At 43.9% G+C, this 22,349-nt stretch overlaps 2 protein-coding genes across 7 annotated transcripts in view; one reads left to right on the forward strand and one right to left on the reverse strand.

Annotated features, from left to right (window-relative positions):
• Positions 1 to 2,413: 2,413 nt before the first annotated feature.
• cep170bb (centrosomal protein 170Bb) lies at positions 2,414 to 20,043 on the forward strand. 6 transcript variants are annotated; one of them, XM_015023078.1, is made up of 20 exons: positions 2,416 to 2,642; positions 3,562 to 3,699; positions 3,949 to 4,038; positions 4,281 to 4,359; positions 4,470 to 4,528; positions 5,125 to 5,242; positions 6,101 to 6,202; positions 6,275 to 6,754; positions 7,236 to 8,302; positions 8,465 to 8,641; positions 8,814 to 8,928; positions 9,098 to 10,801; positions 11,241 to 11,484; positions 11,565 to 11,709; positions 12,009 to 12,119; positions 13,896 to 14,033; positions 15,271 to 15,359; positions 15,431 to 15,524; positions 15,600 to 15,651; positions 16,330 to 20,043. In XM_015023078.1, the coding sequence occupies exons 1-20, from the start codon at positions 2,562 to 2,564 to the stop codon at positions 16,512 to 16,514; spliced, it is 5,268 nt and encodes a 1,755-aa protein (XP_014878564.1). In that variant the 5' UTR covers positions 2,416 to 2,561; the 3' UTR covers positions 16,515 to 20,043. The 6 variants fall into 6 exon arrangements, with proteins under 6 accessions (XP_014878568.1, XP_014878563.1, XP_014878564.1 ...); XM_015023080.1 differs by having other exon boundaries at positions 2,555 to 2,642; positions 3,585 to 3,699; XM_015023077.1 differs by having other exon boundaries at positions 2,415 to 2,642; positions 6,101 to 6,754; positions 12,078 to 12,119.
• Positions 20,044 to 20,918: 875 nt separating this feature from the next.
• Positions 20,919 to 22,349, reverse strand: part of LOC106940364 (protein LBH-like) — an 11,688-nt gene continuing 10,257 nt past the window's right edge. The window contains exons 4-6 of the mRNA XM_015023094.1: positions 21,961 to 22,059; positions 21,237 to 21,396; positions 20,919 to 21,165 (exon numbers count right to left, since the gene is read on the reverse strand). Of these exons, the coding sequence (XP_014878580.1) occupies positions 21,113 to 21,165; positions 21,237 to 21,396; positions 21,961 to 22,035 (288 nt within the window). The 5' untranslated portion in view covers positions 22,036 to 22,059 and the 3' untranslated portion in view covers positions 20,919 to 21,112. The remainder of the gene's footprint in view (positions 21,166 to 21,236; positions 21,397 to 21,960; positions 22,060 to 22,349) is intronic.

Raw genomic sequence — 22,349 nt, forward strand, 5'->3', positions numbered from 1 at the left:
GTGAGCGTCGGTGTGCTAATGCAGATTACCTGAGCAGTCAGGTGAGCGGATGTGGGCGGGACCTCCGATTTGCCCTGGTTTCATTGGTTGAAGATCAGATCAGATCTCAGATCAGGGGATTCTGGGTAAAACCAGACGGTGAACGTTGAACTCAGTCAGGTGATGAAGTGTGGGAGTGATCTCCATTTCCTGTTACTGCATTTAACTTCCTGTCCTGCAGCCTGTCACAATAAAACTCCATCTGATGGTTTGTTAAATCTGCAGGATTTCCAGTCTGATCAGGATTTTCACATTCTTCTGGATTTTTTACGCTAAAAAGACACAAAATTAAATGTTAAATTTGCTGAACCAGTAAAACGATAAATAAATATCTATATACTCTTTGCATTAAACTTGTCTCTTCGTCTTTCTTATGGGGATTAATTAAATTTCTTAGAATCAAGATTTGGATAAGTATATATGGGTTAGGGTAACCTTAACCCTATTTTATTTTCTAATTGTTAAAATTTACTTAACTAACATAACTTGACTTTAAATCAAGAAAATAAATGTAGTTTTTTTTAAATCAATATATGCATTTCTGTATCATTTTATACATAAAATTGATAAATACCAAATTTATCACTTTTATGTTTTATTTGACCTTTTATATTTTATTTTGTGATCTATTTTTAACCACATATTTATTTCTGAATATTTTTCTTCTTCCTGCATTTATTTATTTGTGCATCATATCCTTATATAAACCATCTTCTACATTTATTTTATGTTTTATAGATGCATATTTGGCTTTTAATTTAAATTTTACTGTATGAAGTGATTTATTCATGAAAATATCAAGAAAATATTGTAAATATAAATGTCTGGAATTAAAAACAATCACTATTGTGTCAATATTATCACTAGTTGATTTTACAAAACAATTTGAAAAGATTAAAAATAAAAATGCTGGAATGAATGATGGGGAGATAAATGCGTAAATATGACTGAAAACTGAGGAACAAATAAATAAATATGGGTTTTACCACTAAGGTCATTTTAGATGGAACATATTTATATATTTTTGTCTTGTATGGCAGCACCTGGTCCTTCATGTTTACTCATGTTACAGATTATTTTTCTTTCATTTCTTCCCCCAGTTTTAAAATAATTATTAATCATAATCGGTTCGGCCGCCCAGGGCCGCGTCCAGCCTCCCGCCGCCTCTGGTCGGACCTGCCGGACCTTCAGCAGGTTGTGACGTTTCGCTTCAGTATCAATGACATCATCACCACCAACAAGCTGCGTCCTCGTGTCAACAGTGAGGTGACGTAATGCCAAGCTGAGCTTCATTGACGAGTCACGTGACTCCAGCTGGGAGTTTCACTGATAATGAAGATATCAATAGTTTTATTGATGGAGACGCTCTGTGTTTGTCCTGTTGAACGAGATGCGGGACGTAAATTAGAGCGCCGACTGTGGAGACCGGAAGTGTGACTGTCTTCACAATAAGAGCACAGATCCATTCATATCGACCTACAGCTCAAACAACCTACAAGCTTGACTCTGGTTTTCTTTTCTTTCTTTCTCTCTCTTTTTTTTTACAAACAGAAACGTTGAAAATAAATAAACTTCTAGGAGCTCCTCTTTCAGTCTGCAAGACATTTAAACACATAATATGAAAAAAATATATGGGACATAAAAGTATGTCAATGAAATAATTAGTAAACTAAGAAATGTAACAAAATGATCAAAATCAGATGTATGAAATATGTCGCTGCTGTGTTTTAGTGTTTAAATACAATAATTTTTTGAAGAATTTGAATTCATGTGGAACAGCAACTTTTAATTTCCCTTTGGGATCGTTGGGAATTATTTCAATAATTTTTTAAAATGTTTAGTTAATTTTGTTTAATTAAATTAGTTTTTCGTTTAATAGAATACATACAAGCTATTTGATAAAATTAATATATTTAATAAAGTATATTTTATCTGTGATGGACAGGTGACCTGTCCAGGTGACCTGTCCAGGTGACCTGTCCAGGTGACCTGTCCAGGTGACCTGCCTCTTCCTGGAGAGGCACCAGCACCGCCTGACCACCAGGGACAAGGGCGTAAGAAAACGGATGGATGGATATTTTATAAAGTAAAATATACTATCTTAAAATATATCATTAGTGATGCATTTTATCCGTTATTTAGTGATAATGGGATTTATCACTAAACAGATTAATTCTTTTCTTTAATATTCTTGTTTTATTATTTTTGCCACAATTAATTTTCCATTATCATTTTTAATTTACCTTTAAATACATACATTAAAATTATCCTAAATAATAAAACATCTCGTATGTAATGAAAATGCATAATTGTGGGCAGTCTTTTAATTTGAAGGCCGCGTTGGGGCTCTTCCGGTGTCGTAGGCGCTAACGCGGTGCGTCTTGACGCAGCGGGTTGCCGCTGGTGCGTCAGGAGGAGACGGGCGGAGAGATGCCATAACAGCAGCAGCATCAGGACCAGAGAGCGAACCCCCAGCAGAGACCCGAACCTCGTCCGAGCTCCGGCCCTGCGGGTCGCCTCCCATGCTCCACCCGCCCCGCAGTGCGGCAGTGCGGGATCCTAACGCAGGACAGCGGCGGGGAGCGGCGGCATCTGGAGCGGAGGTAAGAGGAGGAAGAGGAGGACAGGGCGTGGAGGAGGGGGGGCTGGGACCGGACTGTCTGGGATGACTGCAGCCGGAGGCGGCGCATCCCGGCCGGGCCGCCGCAGATCAGAGCCCGCGGCCCGCTGGGAGGAGCTGGACCAGCCGCTCGGATCCTACGGCGGCCGCGCGTGCGCGTTTGCGTGGCTCAGTTGAAATGATGATGTTGATGATGATGATGATGTGACAGATATGAGCAGACAGCGCTGCCAGGTTGCATCCAGTCAGGTTCAGGAAGGTCACGTGGTGTGACGTATGACAGGTTAGTTTCCGCTCAGTTCTTAAAGCTCCGCTGATGGTTGAGGCGCAGAAACCTGGATGATTCTTTAAATCACCGGAACAGAGTCAAGGCTTTATTGGGCCTCTGGTATTTTAATCAGGACTTTGACTAGGCCATTGTAACAGTTTGACCCTTTTTTGGCCATTTTGTTTAGGATCAGCTGCTGTGTTTGGGTTGGTGGTTCTGGTGATGATCTGGTCTGGTTTGGACCCAGAACCAGCTGGAGCTCATGGTCCAGTCAGCAGCTCCACTCAGATCCTCACAGAACCAAAACGGATCCAACTCAGTCCGTTCAGATCGCGGACCTGGAGCGTTTCAGAACCAAAGGGGCGTGGCCTAAAGCTGTAAATCAATCAATCCAGAGTGTTAAATACAAACCTGTTACAATCTGCAGCAGATTAAACGTGTTTCTGAAACCAATCGGACCTCAGAGGACGATTCTATGGTTCGGTCTGTGATCCCGGTGGGTCGACTTGAACCCGCCCGTCCGGGTCGGACCGTCAGTGGAGCGAAACTGTTTTTATCGATGACAGCGTGGGTTCAGGATCCCTGCTGCAGGATGTAGTTCAGGCTGTTTGTGGGTGTGGCCTCCATTTCCCAGGATGCACTGCGGTTTGTCGGCAGGCCTGTGAAGATGAGCGTGACGTCATGGTTCCTGGTGAGCAGCTCCGGCACGCGGCACCGCCTCCCCAAGGAGATGATCTTCGTCGGCCGCGAGGACTGCGAGCTCATGCTGCAGGTGAGGAGGCATCCAACCATCCAACTGTACATCCAACCATATAGCCAACCATAGAGCCATACATCCAACCATCCTTCCTTCAATTTTCTCCTCTTCCTCTCTTCTCTTCGTCTCTTTGTTCTTCCTCCATTATTTTTCACCTTCATCACTTGTTCCTTGTAAAACTCGTCGTCGTCTTTTATCTCGTCTCCTTTAAACTCACTGATTAATAGTGTGTGTGTGTGTGTGTGTGTGTGTGTGTGTGAACAGTCGCGCAGCGTGGACAAGCAGCACGCCGTCATCAACTACAACCCAACAACCGACGAACACCTGGTGAAAGACCTGGGCAGCCTGAATGGGGTGAGACACACACACACACACACACACACACACACACACACACACACGTTTCTCTAAGCATGCCCCGCCACCCTGTGACATCACAGCTCTCCACCAATCAGCTGCAAGAACACATTGGAGTCGATTGATATCAAATCTGATGATTTTCTAGAGTTTTTGATAATTTTTATTGAATATTTTGTAGTTTATTAATAAACTGGATCAGAGATCAAATCTGATCTGATTTCTCATTTTTCCTGCAGACATTTGTGAACGACCTGCGGATCCCTGATCAGACCTACATCACACTCAAACTGTCCGACATCATTCGCTTCGGATACGATATCCTTCCCTGTGTGTGTGTGTGTGTGTGTGTGTGTGTGTGTGTGTGTGTGTGTGTGTTCACTGATCCTGTTCATGCAGATTTAGTTTTTCCTGAGCCGCCTCTGCACATTCTCACGTCTACGTTCTGGAGAAAAGTCAACACAAAGTCCCAGAGGAGGCGCTGAAGGTCAGGTCACATTTCAAGCTGCTGGCTGGAGCGTTGTGCACGAATCTAGTTTATTATTTCATCAACTTTCAAGTGGATTGATGTAAATTTGATCCAGAACACAAAAAGCATCAGATTCTGAAAGACCAGTGCCGTTTGGGACAGCGTTGTTAAAACAGGAAGTGATTTTGATGCAGAAGAAAAAGAAAATGGCTTCCTGCTCTGCTACTGCAGATTTCTTCTCTTTTATCTTGTTTAGTGAATTGTTACAGATTCTTTTAATGTATAAAATAAAGTAAAAGCATGCTTTTATTCAGAATACCAACAATATGAAATTAAAACATTCAAACAGAAGCAGGTTCTTTAAGGACAGCCAGGCATGTTGGGTGATGTAGTTTTATTCAATAAGTGGAAAAAACAGAAAGTATTAACTTATTAACTCATGCAGCAGGTCAAATGTGAACAGCTGCAGCTGTCAGAGCGTTTGAATCTCAGACAGTTTCTCCTCTTCGTTTCTCTTCTGGATTTTTCCTGGTTCTGTTTTTCCTGACTGACTTTGTGCTTACGGGTCGCCGGGTGAGAACTTTGAGCTCAAACAAACGTTTTTGTTTTGACAGCATGAGAAGTACAGCAGTCAGCTGCAGATGAGCCTGAAGGCTGCAGAGGGGAGGAAGAGCGATGAAGAGGAGGGACAGCGAGGCGACAAAACGACGAGCACAAAGAGCATCACACAAGGTACGAACCCGAAACCGAGAGAGGAACCCGGCTGGTCCGGTCAGCTGGCCAGGAGCTGCTGCTGACTCAGGGATTTTCTGATGACCTGGTGCACATTTTACATTTTGCTAATCTGCAGTTTTAGTTCATCTCCAACATAACAGATTATGACAACAGGAACTTTGTTGCCGTCTTTTCCTTCTACCTGGAGACTTGTTCTTGTTTCGGGACTCTGGACTGGTTCCCTCCAAACATCTGTCCCATAAACAAATACTGACTCACTGTCTGGCCTTAGATAATCTGCTAATAGCAGAGTTAATGTTTCACTTTCTGCTTTTGCAAACTTTACAAACATTTAGCACACTTAGCTTCCTGTGAAGAATTTTTTCCAGATAAAATGTAAAGCACTAATTTATTTGGCTGTTTGGTAAACTTTTATTTTGAGCAAAGTTCATCATCTGTGTTGAAATTTTGGTTATCAACTGGTAAGGATTTGTAATATTTATATTCATGCTCTTATTTTGAAATGGGTGAAGACTGTACACATCAGTTCTGTTTCCTCTCTTCATATTCTCTTTTTATCATGAATTCTATCGAGCAAATGGTAAATATGCAACAAATGAATGAATGATATTTTAATGGTCTCACTATGGTGTCTTGTACCAAAACTAACCATCAGCCAAACTCTTTTCACAAGAGTCAGGATTAATTAGTTCTTCCTTTATTTCCATGTAGAATGGAGTGAAACTGCCAAAACACAAATAACTCAGGATGAGCTCAGAGCAGCAAACAGTTAGCGGTACCCCCCATGGTTACTTGGATGTAGACAGGAATGTGTTTCCAGAACCATCTTTTGGTAAATGTGTGTGTTTCTGACAGAAACCCCGGTGAGTCGGCCCACGCCTCTGTATGGCCAGCCCTCCTGGTGGGGAGAGGAGGATTATGGGAGTAAAGTCCAAGGCAGTGACGAGCCTCATTCAGGTAGATGGTTGTTCATCAAACATCTGGAGGATTCGTACTTGTGTCTCATCAGCTGTTGTGTCTATAAACCAGATTTTCCTGGCTCTCTCTCCGACGCCCAACCAAAGACCATCTTCCCTTCCTACCACCGCGAGCCCAGCTACTTCGAGATTCCCACCAAGGACTTCCAGCACCAGAAAACCTCAGAGGCGGAGCTCCATGAGATCCCCACCAAGGACACGGACGCCCCCAACGCCCCGCCCTCCCCGCCAACCCCGACCCCGCCCGTCGTGCAGAGCCACGCCTCCTTCACCATCGAATTTGACGACTGCATGCCTGGCAAGATCAAGATCAAAGACCACGTCACCAAGTTCTCGACTCGCCAGAGGAAGGGTCAGGCGCCCCCCGCCAAGACCGCCACCACCACTGCACCCGTAGAGATGATGTCAGCGCAGAGCAAGGTGGCTGATTGGTTGGTCCACAGTGATGTCAGCATGATGAGGAGGCATCCGCCATGCGAGGACGTCTACAGCACCAAGAGTGACCTTGCCATGAACATCAAGACCCTAAAAGGTCAGAGAGGTTGCTTTGGTATTACTATGATGCTGTAAAATATTATGACCACCTGTACAAAGTTCCTTCTTCACCAAACGAAAACAAAAATGGAGTAGCATCAGATTTTAGCGGTTGGAGGATTTCTCTTTAGTCTTTGGCTAAAGTCCAGAAGCCATTTCTCCTGCTAGCACTAGGCTAGCACATTCGTTTTGGTTGTATTTACCCAGAATGCCCTGCGCTGTAGTCCACTTCCTGCTTTTGGAGCGCTCTCTGGTTCACTTGGTATTCACATATGCATTCAAACCAAACCAGAGTTCACTTCAACTGAACCCAGACCAAGGTTTGTATCCTGGTGTTTGGCTTTTGGTTGATTGCGCATTTAAACCTCCCCAAACGAACTGGACTTTCTAGATAAACACACTAGAGTTTGATTAAAGAGAACTGGTGGGCATGCACCCTTAAACATAAAAGTGTATTGATCAGATTATTCTTTTACCAGGTCATCATCATGAGGATGGAACCCAGAGTGACTCTGAAGACCCGGTTCTCAAAGCCAAAAGTAAATCCCAGCACTCTGTCCAGTCAGAGCAGCCTGATAAACCTCAGCAGACTTTCCAGTCCAGTCAGCAGCCGGTTCCAGCACAGAAACTCCACCATGTGCTGCAGTACTCTCCGCCCAGACAGGCCCCTGCCTCAGCTGTGGCCCCTGATCAGCCCCTGTCCCAGAGCCCTCCCCAGCCACCGTCGCCCACAGAAATGTCCAAACAGGGACTGTCTGAGCACCTCACCCAGCAGGCCTTCATCATCGAGTTCTTTGACGACAACCCGCGCAAGAAGCGTTCACAGTCCTTCACCCACAACCCCGCTCACGGCGACTCTTACTCCACCCTCAAGGCCAAGATGGAGCGACGGAAAGGCGGCGAGAGGCCGGCATCGATGCATGGACACATCCCTCCCACTCAGCAAGTGACGGTTCCCCTGAAGGGTCAGGGCCACAGTGGCCCTCAGAGGTCAAGCTCTCTAAAGCGGGAGAAGACAGAAGGGGAGGCAGGTTCATCAGGCTCCTCCTCTCGCTCTTCATCAGGCATCATCATCAGACCTTTTGGCAGTGTTGGGAAGAAGTCAAAGCTTGCCCAGGAGTTTGCTGCAGAGTTCCTGAAGGACTCTGGTCAGAAGGATTCCTCCCCAACCAGAGACAAAGTCTCTCCTCCACCGATGTCTGCCCCACCAGTGATGGTTTCGCCCCCTCATGCCCAGATCCCTTCCCCACAGGAACCTCCAGCACTTTCTTCAGTTTCCTACCCCTCATCCCCGTTACAACCTCCAGTAGCCTCAAAGTCCTTCAAACCAGCCACTGGTCCAGCCCAGGTGGCTCCTCTGGGCCAACCATCTGGACCACACATGTCCCCCATGTTGTCTTTGGGAGTCCATGGGGGAGACCCCAAAATTTCCCAGAGGATTGTGAGGAATGAGGAAGATGACAGCCTGAGTGATGCCGGGACTTACACCATAGAGACCGAGTCGCAAGACAAGGAGGTGGAGGAAGCCCGCAACATGATTGATCAGGTGAAGTGACCATCAGTCAACACATAAGTATGAACTGTATATTTCTTAACTTTATGAAAACAGGTTTAATTGTAACAACTGATGCATGAAACTTCTTGTCCTTCTTGCTTTTTCCTCCTGTGTGGTCACACCACTGTCTCATGCATGCCCTGTGCCAAACAGGTGTTTGGCGTCCTTGACTCTCCAGAGTACAGTGACGCGACCACAGGAGTCTATAGACCGGTCATACATGAAGGCAAAGATGAGCACCATACCTTGCCTGGTGATGGTACCAGTGTGGACCTATTGCATGGCTTTATCCCAGCAGCTGTCAGTGCCCCCCCAACAGGTCCCATGCAGGTAACACTGGAAAAGACCCAGGACAAATGTTGGAGCATGTTGTTGTCCAAGTGCATGCACACTGGTGTTTGTGCTCCATTCCTCATGTTACCAATTTCTTTCTGCCCAGTCTTGGTTGGTTCTTTGTTATCCTGGTGTTTGGCCTTGTTGTTCATTACTGTTTGTGTTCTAGGTTCAGATTCACGCAGCCGATCTTGAAGGACCTAAATGGGTTTCTCGGTGGGCCAGTCTGGCTGACAGCTATGCTGAACCTGGTTCTACTCCTCCTCAAGGGGAATGTCTTGAAGGTACTCAACATTTTATCTCATTAATTAAACAAAAACAAGTATATAATGTAAAGGGCTGTGGATTAAAATACACAAATCTATTCAAAAATGAGTCTGTAACATAAAGAAAAGTATAAAAATTGAAGGATAATAGTGACCCAAGTTGAGCTAACAAGATGTTGTTTTACAGATTTGCGTTACATGAGTCAGTCAGTGGGAAGCTACAGCTATGACACCTCAGAGTCAGAGACGAGCCACAGCTCCAGGACCAGAAGGCTGCTGCCTCAGGTTCCTCCAGACAAGGTGGAAAGTGTCACTCCAAGCATCCTGATACGGCATGAATCCTACCAAGGTCATAAATCTGTGGATAGAGTTTACGTTCCTCCCTGTTCCCAAGACTCCACCCAGCACCTAGCCATTCAGGATGACGTGGACCCAGACAGTCTCAGCGATGCCAGTCGCTCTGAGGATGGACCCGCTCTGGTTAATGCAAAGAAAATTGATGTAATTACCGGAAATGTGTCCCCAGTTGCTCCCGGCTATCAGTTTAAAGTTCAGGAGAAAGTTTCTCCAACCAACAAATCCACCTTCTTCTACATTGGTGCCGAGGATCAACCAGGCAAGCCTGAACAGGCCCGAAGCCCCGTACAGGGTGAGAGGACTCGAGAACCTCCGGCTAAAACTCCTCCAACAACAGTCTTGATCCGTCACTTGAGTGGACATGAACCCAGAAGGACAGGCGTCAAACCCAACAACTCTGCTCCAAATCTCCAAACACAAGACAAAGACTCTGTTCCTACAAAAGACAGCTACATCGTCCGTCAAGAAAGTTTCACCAAAGATCGACCCAGTGACACCGTCCAGATGAAGAAGCTTCCCCACATCTCCAGCCACCCTTCCATTAGAGATATGGAACAGAGCATCCAGGAAACACAGCCCTTCCTTCAGGAGTCAGAGGGAGCGCTGTCCTCTCTGGACACCAAGATTCCTTCTTCTGGTTCTGGTCGTAGCTCAAAGAAAGAGGGTTCCTCCACCCACATGGATGATTCTCTCTCTGGTGAGTCAGATGTGGATACAGCTAGCACCGTGAGTCAGGTGAGTAGCAAAAATGCTCCTGTTAACTCCACGTCTAAAAAGCGACCTGCCATAAGCAGCCTTCAGAAGGAGAAGTCCTCTTCTAGCCCGTCTATCCAAGAAAAGGGTCGACAGCTAAGTGCTCGAGAGCGGCTTTCTGAGAAACGACGCACACAGACAACAACTGACGTGCCAAGCAAGGCAGAGGCAACAAAGCGTTTCCAGATGCGCCGCAGTACAGGAAACCGTGGTTCTCTGGATTTATCCGAAGGTCAACAAGGTACTGCACCTAACTGGACTGAAACTACTTCATCTGATCACGAAATTTCACATCCCTCCAGCCGTACCAAGAAAGTTATTGCCCCTCTACAGAAAGAGGACAATGGAAAGACACCTAAGTCAGCAGCTCAACAGGTTTTAACTCGTTCTAACAGCCTGTCAGCACCAAGGCCAACTCGAGCGTCCATGCTGCGACGCGCCCGCCTCGGTGACGCCTCAGACAATGAGGGCACAGAGACCGATCGGACCTCCCAGAACTCTGATCATATTTCCGCACCCCCTAAAGCTGAAGGTAAGAAGCTGTCCAGGCTGGACATCTTGGCGATGCCTAGGAAGAGAACCGGCTCATTTACGACTCCAAGTGACAACGAATCCTCGACAAGTCGGTCTGGCTTCTCTGGTCGCAACAGTGAACCAGGTGTCACAGCAAGGAAGACGTCTGTTGGTGATGCTCGCCAGGCAGCCAGTAAAGGCGGCGGAGCTCCGGTGAAGCAAACACTGTCACGTACCCGATCAAGCGGAGTTAAGCACCCCAGTGGTGGTGAGTCTACCAGGGATCCTCAAATCAGGCCTCCAGGGCCGGTATCCTGCAACATTTAGATGTATCTCTGCTGCAACACGCCTGAGTCACTAAAGAGTTCGTTAGCAGGACACTGAAGAACTGGACAACAAAGTGAGGCAGTGACTCAGCAATTTGATTCAGGTCTGTTGGACCAGGGACACATCTAAAAGTTTCAGGACACCGGCCCCCAAGAACACGAGTTGAGGACCCTTGGTCTATGTGTTGGCTTTTCTGACATGTATTTGCTAGCTTGTGTTGTTGTTTTGCCAAATATGAAGATTTGATTTTGTGATTCTTTTGGATTTGGAGGTTCAGTGTGTGTCCCTTTGTGTCTGTGGCTCAGACCTCGTTATTTAGGCATAGACTTTAACCATCCAAGCAGATAAACAGTTGACGCCTTTTGCTGATTATTTTTCAGGGTTGCGTCGCAAACAGAAGGGCTCAGACTTCTCATCTTCCTCTGAGGAAGAATACGACACAAACACTGGCTTCTCCAAAGCGAAGCGATCCTCTCATTCAATGACCGCTGGCCAATCACAGCGCAGCCAGAGGACAGCTGCTAGCAGAACCAAGTCTGTCTCCCTGGAAACCGAGGAGGACGAGGACCAGAACGACGTCGACCCGTACCAGAACTGGTCGACTCACAGCGCTGAGATTGCCAAGTAAGAGCTCTGCTGCCATCGGCTGCTCTCCTTCATCTCTCAGGCATCCACTGATAGTTTGGTTTGCCTTTCGACTGCAGGCTCAGTCAGGACCTGGCCAAAGATCTGGCCATCTTGGCGAAGGAGATCCATGACGTTGCCGGGGATGGGGATCCTCCTCCCACCACCACCTCCCCTAGTTCAATCCCCAACACGCCAGGCTCCACCATCTCTGCCCGGGAGGAGGTAGGAATCAAACACCCTCCCAACATGGCCACTACCACCATACCATCATGGCCTCCAAAACTGGGAACACGCACATCTATTCATGACCTACAGGGGGCAGTATCAATAACCAGAAGTTCTCTTCTTTCACATTTCTATACATTTTTAAGTCTGGATAAATGTGTCTGATTTTCCAGACACTCCCACAGCCAGTAAAGCTACCTCATCTCATCCCAGTGTTCCCAGTTTAGACGCTCCTGTTTCGGTGTTCCACTCTGGCGCTGGTCCAGTCATGCAGGAAGCTGTTTGTTTGTTTGCAGGTTGATCTGCAGGAGCTTCATTCTGCTTCAGACTCTTACAACCTTTCATATGTTTGTTCTTCTGCAAAGACGCCATGTGTTGCATTTCTCCACGGGGTTCGACCGGCTCAGGTGTCCAACTCTGACTCATCACCCACCCGCCCCCTCCTCCGGTTCCCCCTCCTCCGGTTCCCCCTCCACCGGTTCCCCCTCCACCGATCCTAACACGCCCCTCTAACTGTGTTGGATTGTTCTGCACTTTTGAATTATTGTCATCTCATCCTGTCTTGTGTGTCCAGAGCACCAAGCTGGAGTCAGTCGGTTGGATGAATATTTAGTTCAACCTGAGACTAAACACATCCAACCGAGGTGTTTGTGCCAAATTTACTAATTTAATTTTCTCCAACTGAGCTGATCCCAGCTTAATAAATTCACTGTCATCAAATCTCACCTTGACTAACTATTGATCCTTGCACTGCACTGCTGCACCGCTAACACATAAATCAGTGTATCATCGGCGTAGAGTGAAAGGCACAATCACCTTATTTTACACAGTAGCTTTCCTTCCACGTTCCTGTGGACAGGAGTTTATTTATGGAGGCAAAAATGACCATTATTTAATAAATAAATGAAACTTTAACAAATATTTTGCAATACAGAACAAAATAAAGTGAATAAATACGAAAAAATTACATATTTTAGTCTTCAGTGTATTAAAGTCACATTCTTATTAAACTTGTACATTATTTTATTAAGACATGTAAATAACTATTCATAAATTTATTGATTGAATATGTTTTAAATTTTATTTTATTTATTAAATGTAGATTTATTTAAGTTAATTATTTATTGAATTATGGGATTTTCTGATATTCATACAGGAACACCAAACCTGCAATAAATTATGAAAACATTAAAAGAAATATAAAAATTAGGTCTAAAATATACAGCTCAAAAAAATAAAGGCAACATTTCACTTTAATTTTGTGTGTGGCTCCAAATCCAGGCCTCCATTGGTTAATAAATTTGATTTCCATTGATGATTTTTGTGTGATTTTGTTGTCAGCACATTCAACAGAACAAAGTATTCAATGAGAATATTTCATTCATTCAGATCTAGGATGTGTTATTTGAGTGTTCCCTTTATTTTTTTGAGCAGTGTATATGGTTTACAAAAGCATATTTAACTTTTTAATTATTTCTGCAACATCTGAATGTATTTTTTGAAATTTTATTTCCTTTATTTAACCAGGTAAACCAGGAGATCTAGGTCTCATTTTCAACAGGGACCTGGACAGAAGTCTGCAATACACAGCAACCTGGTTACAAAATAAAACTAATTAATACATAAATAACTAACCAGCATCAGTCAGTGGGCGGGGCTAGCACTGAGCTAATTAACCAATCAGCTGATAGTTTATTTGATGAACCACAGTGATTTTATGTTTACTGCTTGACAGGGAAAAGCCAGTATTTATTTATTTATGTAATTTTTCAAAAATATTCCTTAAAATATTGACACAATAAATAATTGTAAAACTTTTTATTTGTTTAAAATCTTTAATTTAAAAACATTGTATTTTGTTTTGTGGTTTATGCAGAGTAAGACCCTCCAGTGTGTCCAGTTTCTGGTGTCCTCATGTCCCACAGCCTCCAGCTCCACCCTTAGTTCTGTTGATGAGTCTCCATCAGCCTGTGCTGGTAATGAACTGGTTTTACTGGTTCATGGAGCTGTGGCTGGGTTCTCTTGCACTCCCTGGTCCGACTTGGCGCTGTATCCCAGCAGAACCTGGACCTCCCTGTCGCTACCCACCATTGCAGCTGCATGTTGACTTGGTGCATGCGTTGATCTCCAGCCTTTGCTGAACCGGAGTGGTTTTGGATCATTTGGGTGTACTCTCTTTCCAGCTGGTCCATCGTATTCCTGAGGCCAGCTTAAACTTCCAGAAGGTTCCTCCAGGTTCTGCGGCCATCTTGGACCTGGACGCTAATATGAATGAGGCAGAGCCCACTTCTTTGCAACGCCGTCCGTGGAACCGTGAAGAGGTCACTGTCCGATCCCACCAAGGCCGCGTTCACACTGCAGCTCAGCTCAACACAAAGCTTAGTCTGGGAACGAATTCCCACTAAACTCAACGTTCCTGGTTTTAGTTTGCATTTCTCCAGCTTCACCATTTTTTCGGTTGTTGGTTGTTTTCAGATCATTCAGGACGCAGCAGCTGATTTGGAGGATTTCAGCCTCAGCTGATCCTGGATGGTTTAGGCGTCAAAATTACACGTTTTAATTCCTGGATTTATTCATCTCTGTTCAGAAAAGTTTAGATTCAAAACTTCACTTAAAAGTTATGGGAGATTTTAATTTCAATTTAAAATCACACAAGATTAGGACGGATGGTCTGCCCATCTCCGCCACTTCCTGTCTGTTAACCCCGCCCCCTGATGCTCTGGACTTCGATTGGTCCGCTCTGAAACTCCTTCCATTTCCTGCTTCGTATCTTGAAATGTTTTAAAACATCTTAACGACATGATGCTGCCACCGCCGAGCTTCACCCATGTGTTGATCGAGTCCAAACATCTCCGCTCCCGATCCGCCAGACGACATAAACCCAAAACCGAAGACGTCGTTTGAATCCTTCCAGGCTGCCGGTGGAGCGACGGCCTCTTCCTCGCCGAGCGGCCGTTCAGCCCGTCGGACTCTCACCGGCTTTTATTCTGACGCTGATTCATGTTTCTCACCAGAACCATCTGGAAACTGGGCCCAAAGCTGGTCTGTTTGTACATTTCCCATGAGTTGCATTAAGCAGGTTTCCCTCCAGTTAAGCCATGACATCGTCATCATCAGGGATTTTCAAATCAAAAGCCTGGATTAAAGGCATTGCAGTGTTTTATCACATTTGCATTTAGCAAATTTAAATAATGTAGTTATTCTAAAGGAGCAGAGCGGAATTTTGGTCTCATTTATTTGTCAGAATCATAATTTTGCTCATTTTATGTAGCATCAACACATCGTTCTGGTTTATGTGTGAAAGCAGCTCATGTTTTAGCCAAAGGTTAATCAGCTGCAGCAGCATCAGGAGCTCTAACCCTGAAGGTTCAGTCTGTCTCCTGATGGTGGCGCTGCAGGGAGTCTGATCTGCAGTGTGAACTCAGCCACGACTCCTCGTGTTTTCACTGAACGTTTGTCCGTCTGCTGCAGTCAGTTTTGGGTTTTCTGGGAAATCGGTGCTGATGATGAAGACGCTCTGCGCTCATCTTGGTCTCTGTGTTGTGGAAACTCTTCCAGGTGATCCTGGACAACCTGATGCTGAACCCGGTTTCCCAGCTGTCCCAGGCCATCCGGGAAAACACCGAGCAGCTGGCTGAGAAGATGAAGTACGCAGCGGTGTGAAGACTTTCTGCCTGCTCGGCTCCAGCTGAACTAACCGGATGGTTTCTGGTTTCAGGGTTTTGTTCCAGAACAAAGCAGATGTATGGGAGGAGATTGAGGCCAAGATCAACACTGAGAATGAAGTTCCCATTTTAAAAACCTCCAACAAGGTAACTGAGCTGCCATTTTTACAGCAGCATCCAGAGTTCAGCGCCTCCTATTCTAAATATTGTCATCGCTTGCAGGAAATTACCTCCATTTTGAAGGAACTGAGACGAGTCCAAAGGCAGCTGGAAGGTATTTGGGTTCAATAACTTCTGGTTTTAGTTGTTTCCCAGATGGCCTCAGAAAATACAAAAAGAAAAAAGAAAATACTAATTAAGCATTGATGGAGCGAATCAACCAGGCTAGCATAATTCCATCAGATGTTGACATTATTCTTCTTTAGTAAACAGGAAGTAGAGGTTGATAAGTAGCATGGAAACAAACTTTAGACGATTAGAGAGAGTCCTCCCGTCTGCTGAACGTTCCCACATAGAAATTTTCCCAAGATTTGTTCCTCTGAATAGTCTCAGACCCACCAACACCAACTTCAGCTTTAATAAACTGAACAAATTAAAATTCAAGGATCTGATTTGCTAATGGAGTGAAGCAACTAATGATCATGTCGTCTGCATAAAAGTTGACTTTGGATCTTAAAAATTGCTGCAAAGATCATTTTTATAAAAAGTGAAAAGCAGGAGTGCTAACATGCTGCCCTGAGGAACTCCTATGTCTCAGCTTGGCGGCCACGTTGTTTCCTTGGATGATCGCCGTCTGTTGCTTTACAGGGCGATTGCTGATGTCTTTCCTTCTCTGCATTTGTTTAATATTGGACCTAACATCACACAGACTGACAGTTTAAATGTATTTTTCTGCCCTGGATATTCAGCTTGGTTTTTTTAAATGCTGTGTTTTGTGTTTCCTGTCTTCCAGTCATAAACACCATCGTGGAGCCTGGTGGGGGTCTTCAGGCGGCCGCCATCACAACGCCGTCTCTGACTCAAACTCGCCAAACCACCAAGGAGAAGAAACCCGCGACCAGAACCCGAACCTCCAACGCCAACGAAAGCACCAAGCGACCGCCTCGTGGGCCTGATGGGTCCCACCACGCGCCCTGAGCGGGCAACCGTAGCACATCGGGACAGACGTCGTGCATCCACGCCACTGCGGTGTGAGACGGAGTCCCGCTGGGCGCTGTGTTTGGACCGGCGTGGTGTGGATGCGCTGAACCTGTCCAGAACAAAGCACCCATCTGTGCCCAGTGATTTCATCAGAACATCGTGATTGGCCACAGTGTATCTTCGTAGAGCTGCTTTCTCGTCGCACAAGCTCAACCAAACTTAGTCAACACAGCTGCTCTCACCACGGCGTTCTGCGGACAGAACTGTACAGAAGTGTATTAATAACTTTGTGCTTTGACGATCTGTTGTGTTGCATTTGAACAGAGGATAGAAACATCCTAATAGCATTCTGTGTATCTTTATAAGGTTTTACCTTTCTGCCCGTCAGATGGGTCCCACGCTGCTTCCACACTTCATGGACCGGGTCCAGTAGAACACCTGCTGAATGTTTCTCAGTTCTGCTGCCTGACCGACGACAGCCAGGCTCTCCGCCTGCTCCATCTCGCTGGGATTGTGCTGCTTCTGCTGAATGTTGCGAGTGTTGAATGTGGGAGAGACTCTGTGAAATAACTGGAATGTCTGCATGAGAGAAAGCTTAACGACTCCGACTGGTCCTCGAACGCATCGCCTCTCTAAAGGAATGAATCAGTCTGACAGATGAAAAGTAAAGCTTATTAAAAAGACCTGAGAACTTCTTAAAGTGGAACTCAACCTGCTGTGGAAGCAAAGCCCGCCGCCCAAAAATCTCAAAATTCTGGGCGGAGCCAGAACACAGTTAGGGGCGTGGCTAAGCGTGTGAATGAGCAGAGCGGGTAAAGTGGGGCTGTGGCGATGGCTGTGGCCCTGTTGTCAGCTTAGTAATAGCTGCTATAGTTAGCGACTTTTTTTAGCAACAGTAACTACTGACAAATCTAGCAACTTTTTCCAAAAAAAGCTTCTAGCAACAAATTTAACGCCTTTTTCCCCCAAAAATCAACAGACCAAACTTGCAACTTTTTACAAAAAAGCGACTAGCTTCCAACCTAGCGACTTTCTTTCTTTTTGTTTTTTTTACAGCGACTAGCGACTTTTTCTTCTTTATTGGAGACTTTTATTGTGACATGTGAAAACACCAGCTGCTGTCAGAGTGAGATGGTTTTATGGTTTTATCCCTGAACGCAGGGCTGTGTGACGTAGACATGAACCAAGCTGGAACCAATAGGAAAATTCATCTGCAGTACCCCCATTTCAACCATAAGAGGGCAGCACTGAAATGGCTCTAGGCTAAATATTGCAGAATTAAACAAATTTACACTAAAATGTCACATTTTACACAGAAACAAAGTTATCAACCTTAAGGACAAAACTAGACTAATTAAATGAAAACAGTTGATTATGGGTTTAGTTCCTCTTTATTGAGGAACTAAACCCATAATTGGCCTGGTTCAGTCTGTCAGTCACTAGGTTGTCTCCAACTCCAGGTCTGTAGAAATCTGATGTCTGTCTCAGTTTTAGAGAAGTATTTGGAGCTTTACGCGGTGGGAGGGCCGGATCGATATGTGAGTTTGTTTTTGTTTGTCCGTTAGCTGCTAGCTGCTAGCTGTGCTGTTGTTGCTGTGTGCTGGGCTAATGTTTGTGTTTTTCCTCCGTCTTTGTGTTAAAGCAGCTGAGACGTTCATATGTAGAGGGCTGTACAGGCAGTGAAATGATCCGGTTCATTTTCAGATAAATGAACGAAGCTGTTAACTTTCGGCTTCATTAGCCTAGCTTAGCAAACGGTGGGAATGCAAACCTGACGCCGTGCTTGGCTTTCATTCACTTTCAAACAAACTTCTACTTTCCTATCCAACTGGCTTCATCATGGAACCAAAAAAGTTTTTGTTTCATTTAGTAAAACAATGAAATGTTATTTAAACCAAAAACAGTTCAGTAGAAGCTCAAGCTTACTGACTTATTTTTATCTACAAACACTGAGACAAACAGAGACTCAGTGATTGAGCTCTGGGGAATCCAGCACTGATTTTGTTTATTGTTTTTGTTTATTGCTGCGGCATTTTTGGAAGGTTTTATTATTCAGCAACTAGATAAATATGAGACAGTTGAATATAGTGTGGTGTTTATTAGGTTACACAGCCCAAAACTAACAGAATTAATCTGGGTCAGTTGTCCTGTCATAAGAGTAGGAAACTGGGGTTAATTATTAAAAGTTATAGTTTAAAACCAAATCTTTAGCTGGCAAGCTAAATATTTAGTTTTAAGTAAATATGGATTTTGGAGCAAGGTAAATATTGAGCTTGCTAACTAAATATTTTGAAACTGACATTAAACATTTATGAAAAAAATTGTGAAAATATGACTGAGCATTTAAGCCCATTTTCTTCCTTATGGCAGGTTAAATAACCCAAATTATTTTTTGTTTTTTGGTATCTCATAGTAACCTGATATTTCTGTGTTGACTGACGTAGACAGGCATCTGTTTCCACTGTAAGCGCTAAGCTAGGCTAACTTCACTCTGGTGATTGTTTTGTACAAAAACACGATTCAATCTCCAGCAGAGATGAAGGATTCTCTATGGAAACCTATAAAACCACTTTAGAGAAATAAAATGCTACATGGCTTACCATAGATATGACAAAGTTTTGATTTTTACTTTGAAGTTTAAATATTTGATGGAAAGTTTCAGAAGTTTGACTTTTAATGTCAGAATTAAAGTCTAAATTAGGACTTTGAATCTGATGACAACTTCAAAAGTAACCATGACTTTTTTCATATTATGACTGAAAATCTAAATTATTACACTTGTGCTCATATTTCTAACTTTGTATCTCATATTTATATCCAATTATTATCATTTAGACTTTTTTTTTAACTTTCTACCACAGTTATGACTTTAAAGTCATATTTCTGATCTTGCATCCCATAAAACGTCTAAGTTATGACCTTGATTAATTGCAACTTCTAAAGTCATATTTATAAGTTATGATCCATTTTGCGATTATTCCTTCCTCTCTAGTGGCACATACGGGCCTCCATAGTTTCACTGACCTGTGGACTTGAAGTGTTGGGCTGGAGGAACCAGATATGGCAAACCTTTATTATAAAGTGCATGTTTCCTGTAGCTTGAGGCAGGTGACGTTTCGATGCTAATTCACCAAATGTGCACTTTTTCCATCAGATGAACAAACACCTGGAGAAAACAGGTGGAGCTTTTATTTATCCTTCATGCTGATTGTTTGGAGAATGTTTTATTTACGCAATCCTGACTGGGCGGCGCTGCAATGATGCAACAGCTGCTGCTGCAGCTGATTGGTGGTCTGGACTCCATGCGCTCTGTGTTTTGTTGCAGTGCATGCAGCTGAGTAGGAACAGCAAACATCTGCTCTGTTTCTCATTTTTTATGCATCTGATCAGATTATGGTGCTGCAGACGGACATGCGTTACTAACAAATGTTTCATATTTTCAAAGGATTTCCACACATCTGAACTCTTTTGTTTATCATCATTTCTTTGTATCATTCTGTCATTTGTAATAAACTGACTCCATGCACTCTGTTGGTGAACTGCAGGGAGACGTTTGTTATTCCAGAACGCCGTCGAAAACAGAACAAACCCAGAAACCAAAAACACCAAGAAAACATCCAAAAAAACTTAACTAGAAGAAAAAGGTCATCAGAGGTCAAGAATTTTAAACAGCGAGAGCCGGAAAAACAAGATCATTACAAACCTGATGTGAGATGAAAACGTTTTCTAAAAATTCAAAGAATACGAAGAGAAATATACAACGGTAAAATTCCACCAAAAAAACCTCAAATTTTGAGATTAATTTCTTTGAACAATGAAAATTTTAGTTTGAAAAGTCACAAATTTTCAACTTGGAATTTCAAAAGTTAAAAATTTGCTAGAAAAAAAATCAGAATTTTTTTTTTTATCAATCTCAGAAAATTACTTGGAAAAAAATGTGAGGTTTAAAACACAAAATTTCCAAAAGTCAAATTGTTTTATTTTTCATACTCAGAAATTTCCAATTTTTTTCGAGAAAATTTCTGAATTTTTTGGCTGAAATTTACTAATTTAATTTTTTATCTACACGGCCCTCATACGCCATCATAGAAATATGTCAAAAAATTAATAAAACATAAAACCTGCAGTTGCCCCGAGGGAGACTTGTTCAGGTAAATCAGGAAAATGTCGCCCCCTGTTGGGAGGGTTTTAAAAACACTTAAAAAACAAAAACAATGGCGTTTTAATCAGGCCTGAATTCAGCTGAAATAATTTTGGGGAAAAAAAAAGGAAAAAGGAAAGAAAGGCCAGAAAACCAATAAATAACTCAAAATGTTCTTACAGAACAAGAATACCTGCAGCTCCAATGTTTTGTAGATCATTTAAGGCTTTGTTTTGGTATTTCAAAATAAAAGCCCAGAGTTCATCAAACTATTTATTGATCTGTGAAAAATACGATTTAGAATAAATCAGGAGATGTTTCTTCAAAAAATACCAATAAAAATAAAATGAATACATCAAAAGTTTTTTTTTTTATTATGAGTCCTCAGAGGTCAGCCGTCCAATCATCTCAGGTGTGTTAGCTCCGCCTCTTCACCTGGGTAAAACTGCAGCTGTCAGACTCCGCCCATCACCAGCTCTGGAGGCTCCGCCCCCTCCATGGGTCGCCCTGCGCAGAAACCACCTGCTGACGTCACTGAGGTCACGGACGAGGGGTAAAGTGACGGGTTGCGACCTCACCTGCCGCCTGCTGGTGGCGCTGTGTGACATCATCGCTGACATCATCAGGAGGCCAGCGGAGCTCGCCGCTCTCCACCTGGTCTGCGTCACTGGGCTCCACCACGATGGAGGGCAGCCGCCGGCAGAGCTTTGGAGCGCGCTCAGTAGAGTCCGGAAACACCTGAGGGAGAGCCGGCCAATCAGAACGCAGCCAGAGCAGGAAGTAAATTCAGCAGCAGCGTCTCGTTAGAGCGGGAAACTGTCACGTTACGACAAAGCATAAAATTCATTAAAATGTTTAACGAGGTATGGAATTAGGAAAAATAAACTTTCATGGTATAACGAAGCATAAATTTCATTAAAATGAAGAACTTGCTTGTTTGAACAAGTTTTAAATCTCCTTAGAGTTTTCTCTTTTTAACAAAGTTTCTGGTTAAGATGCGGCAGTAAAATGCTTCCATACAAAGGTCAGGTTCTAAAAAACATTCAGGTGTCCAGAAATTTATAAAATAACATAATTACAGCTTTATCTGTTTCCTTTAATTGGTCTTTAAACTGTTGTTTTTATTGCCTGGATGAATCTGTTGGATCTGAAAAAGGGAAGAAAGGCCAGAAAACCTGCTATTGTGTTTCAGGTCAGAGTGGGACCTCCTCACAATAGACGGTCTTTGAGCATGGCTCTTTCTGATTGGTTCCTGTGCAGGTTGTGGGATTTGAACCCACAGCCTCCGTCAGTGTCGCTCACCTGTAGAGAAGTTGCTTCCTCTGGTGGAGCTCCGCCCACCGCCGAGTCACAGGTGTTCATCACCTGGTTGGTCATCTCAGCCAATCAGAGTTCAGGAAGCTGAGGATGATGAGAAGGAAACAGGATGTTCAGATTGTCCTTCGCTAACGTATTCACACACCACTTAAACATTCAACACATTCCAACCAGAAACTGGTCGGCTGGTTACAGTTAAAAATCTGAAAAGTGCGGAGTGTATTGAGACAGGCGGTGTGTGTGTGTTCTTGTGTGTCTGCACAAAAACACACACACAGACACTGTTCCTCACTAGTTCCTCAGAATCATAACCCACAGGAGAGGAAAAGTACGGAGCTAAATTAGGGCCGCAAAGTTTATTCAAAAGGGAAGAA

The sequence above is a fragment of the Poecilia latipinna genome, unplaced genomic scaffold (genome assembly GCF_001443285.1).
Source record: "Poecilia latipinna isolate Pla-1442-1.1 unplaced genomic scaffold, P_latipinna-1.0 Scaffold3194, whole genome shotgun sequence".
NCBI lineage: Eukaryota > Metazoa > Chordata > Actinopteri > Cyprinodontiformes > Poeciliidae > Poecilia > Poecilia latipinna.

Excerpts from the sequence above, each read along its gene's own strand:
- cep170bb (XM_015023077.1), top strand. The coding sequence starts at position 2,562 with ATGCTCCACCCGCCCCGCAGTGCGGCAGTGCGGGATCCTAACGCAGGA. Across the intron at positions 6,755-7,235 it reads GAACATCAAGACCCTAAAAG|GTCATCATCATGAGGATGGA; the intron begins GTCAGAGAGGTT and ends TTCTTTTACCAG. Across the intron at positions 8,642-8,813 it reads CCCCAACAGGTCCCATGCAG|GTTCAGATTCACGCAGCCGA; the intron begins GTAACACTGGAA and ends TTTGTGTTCTAG.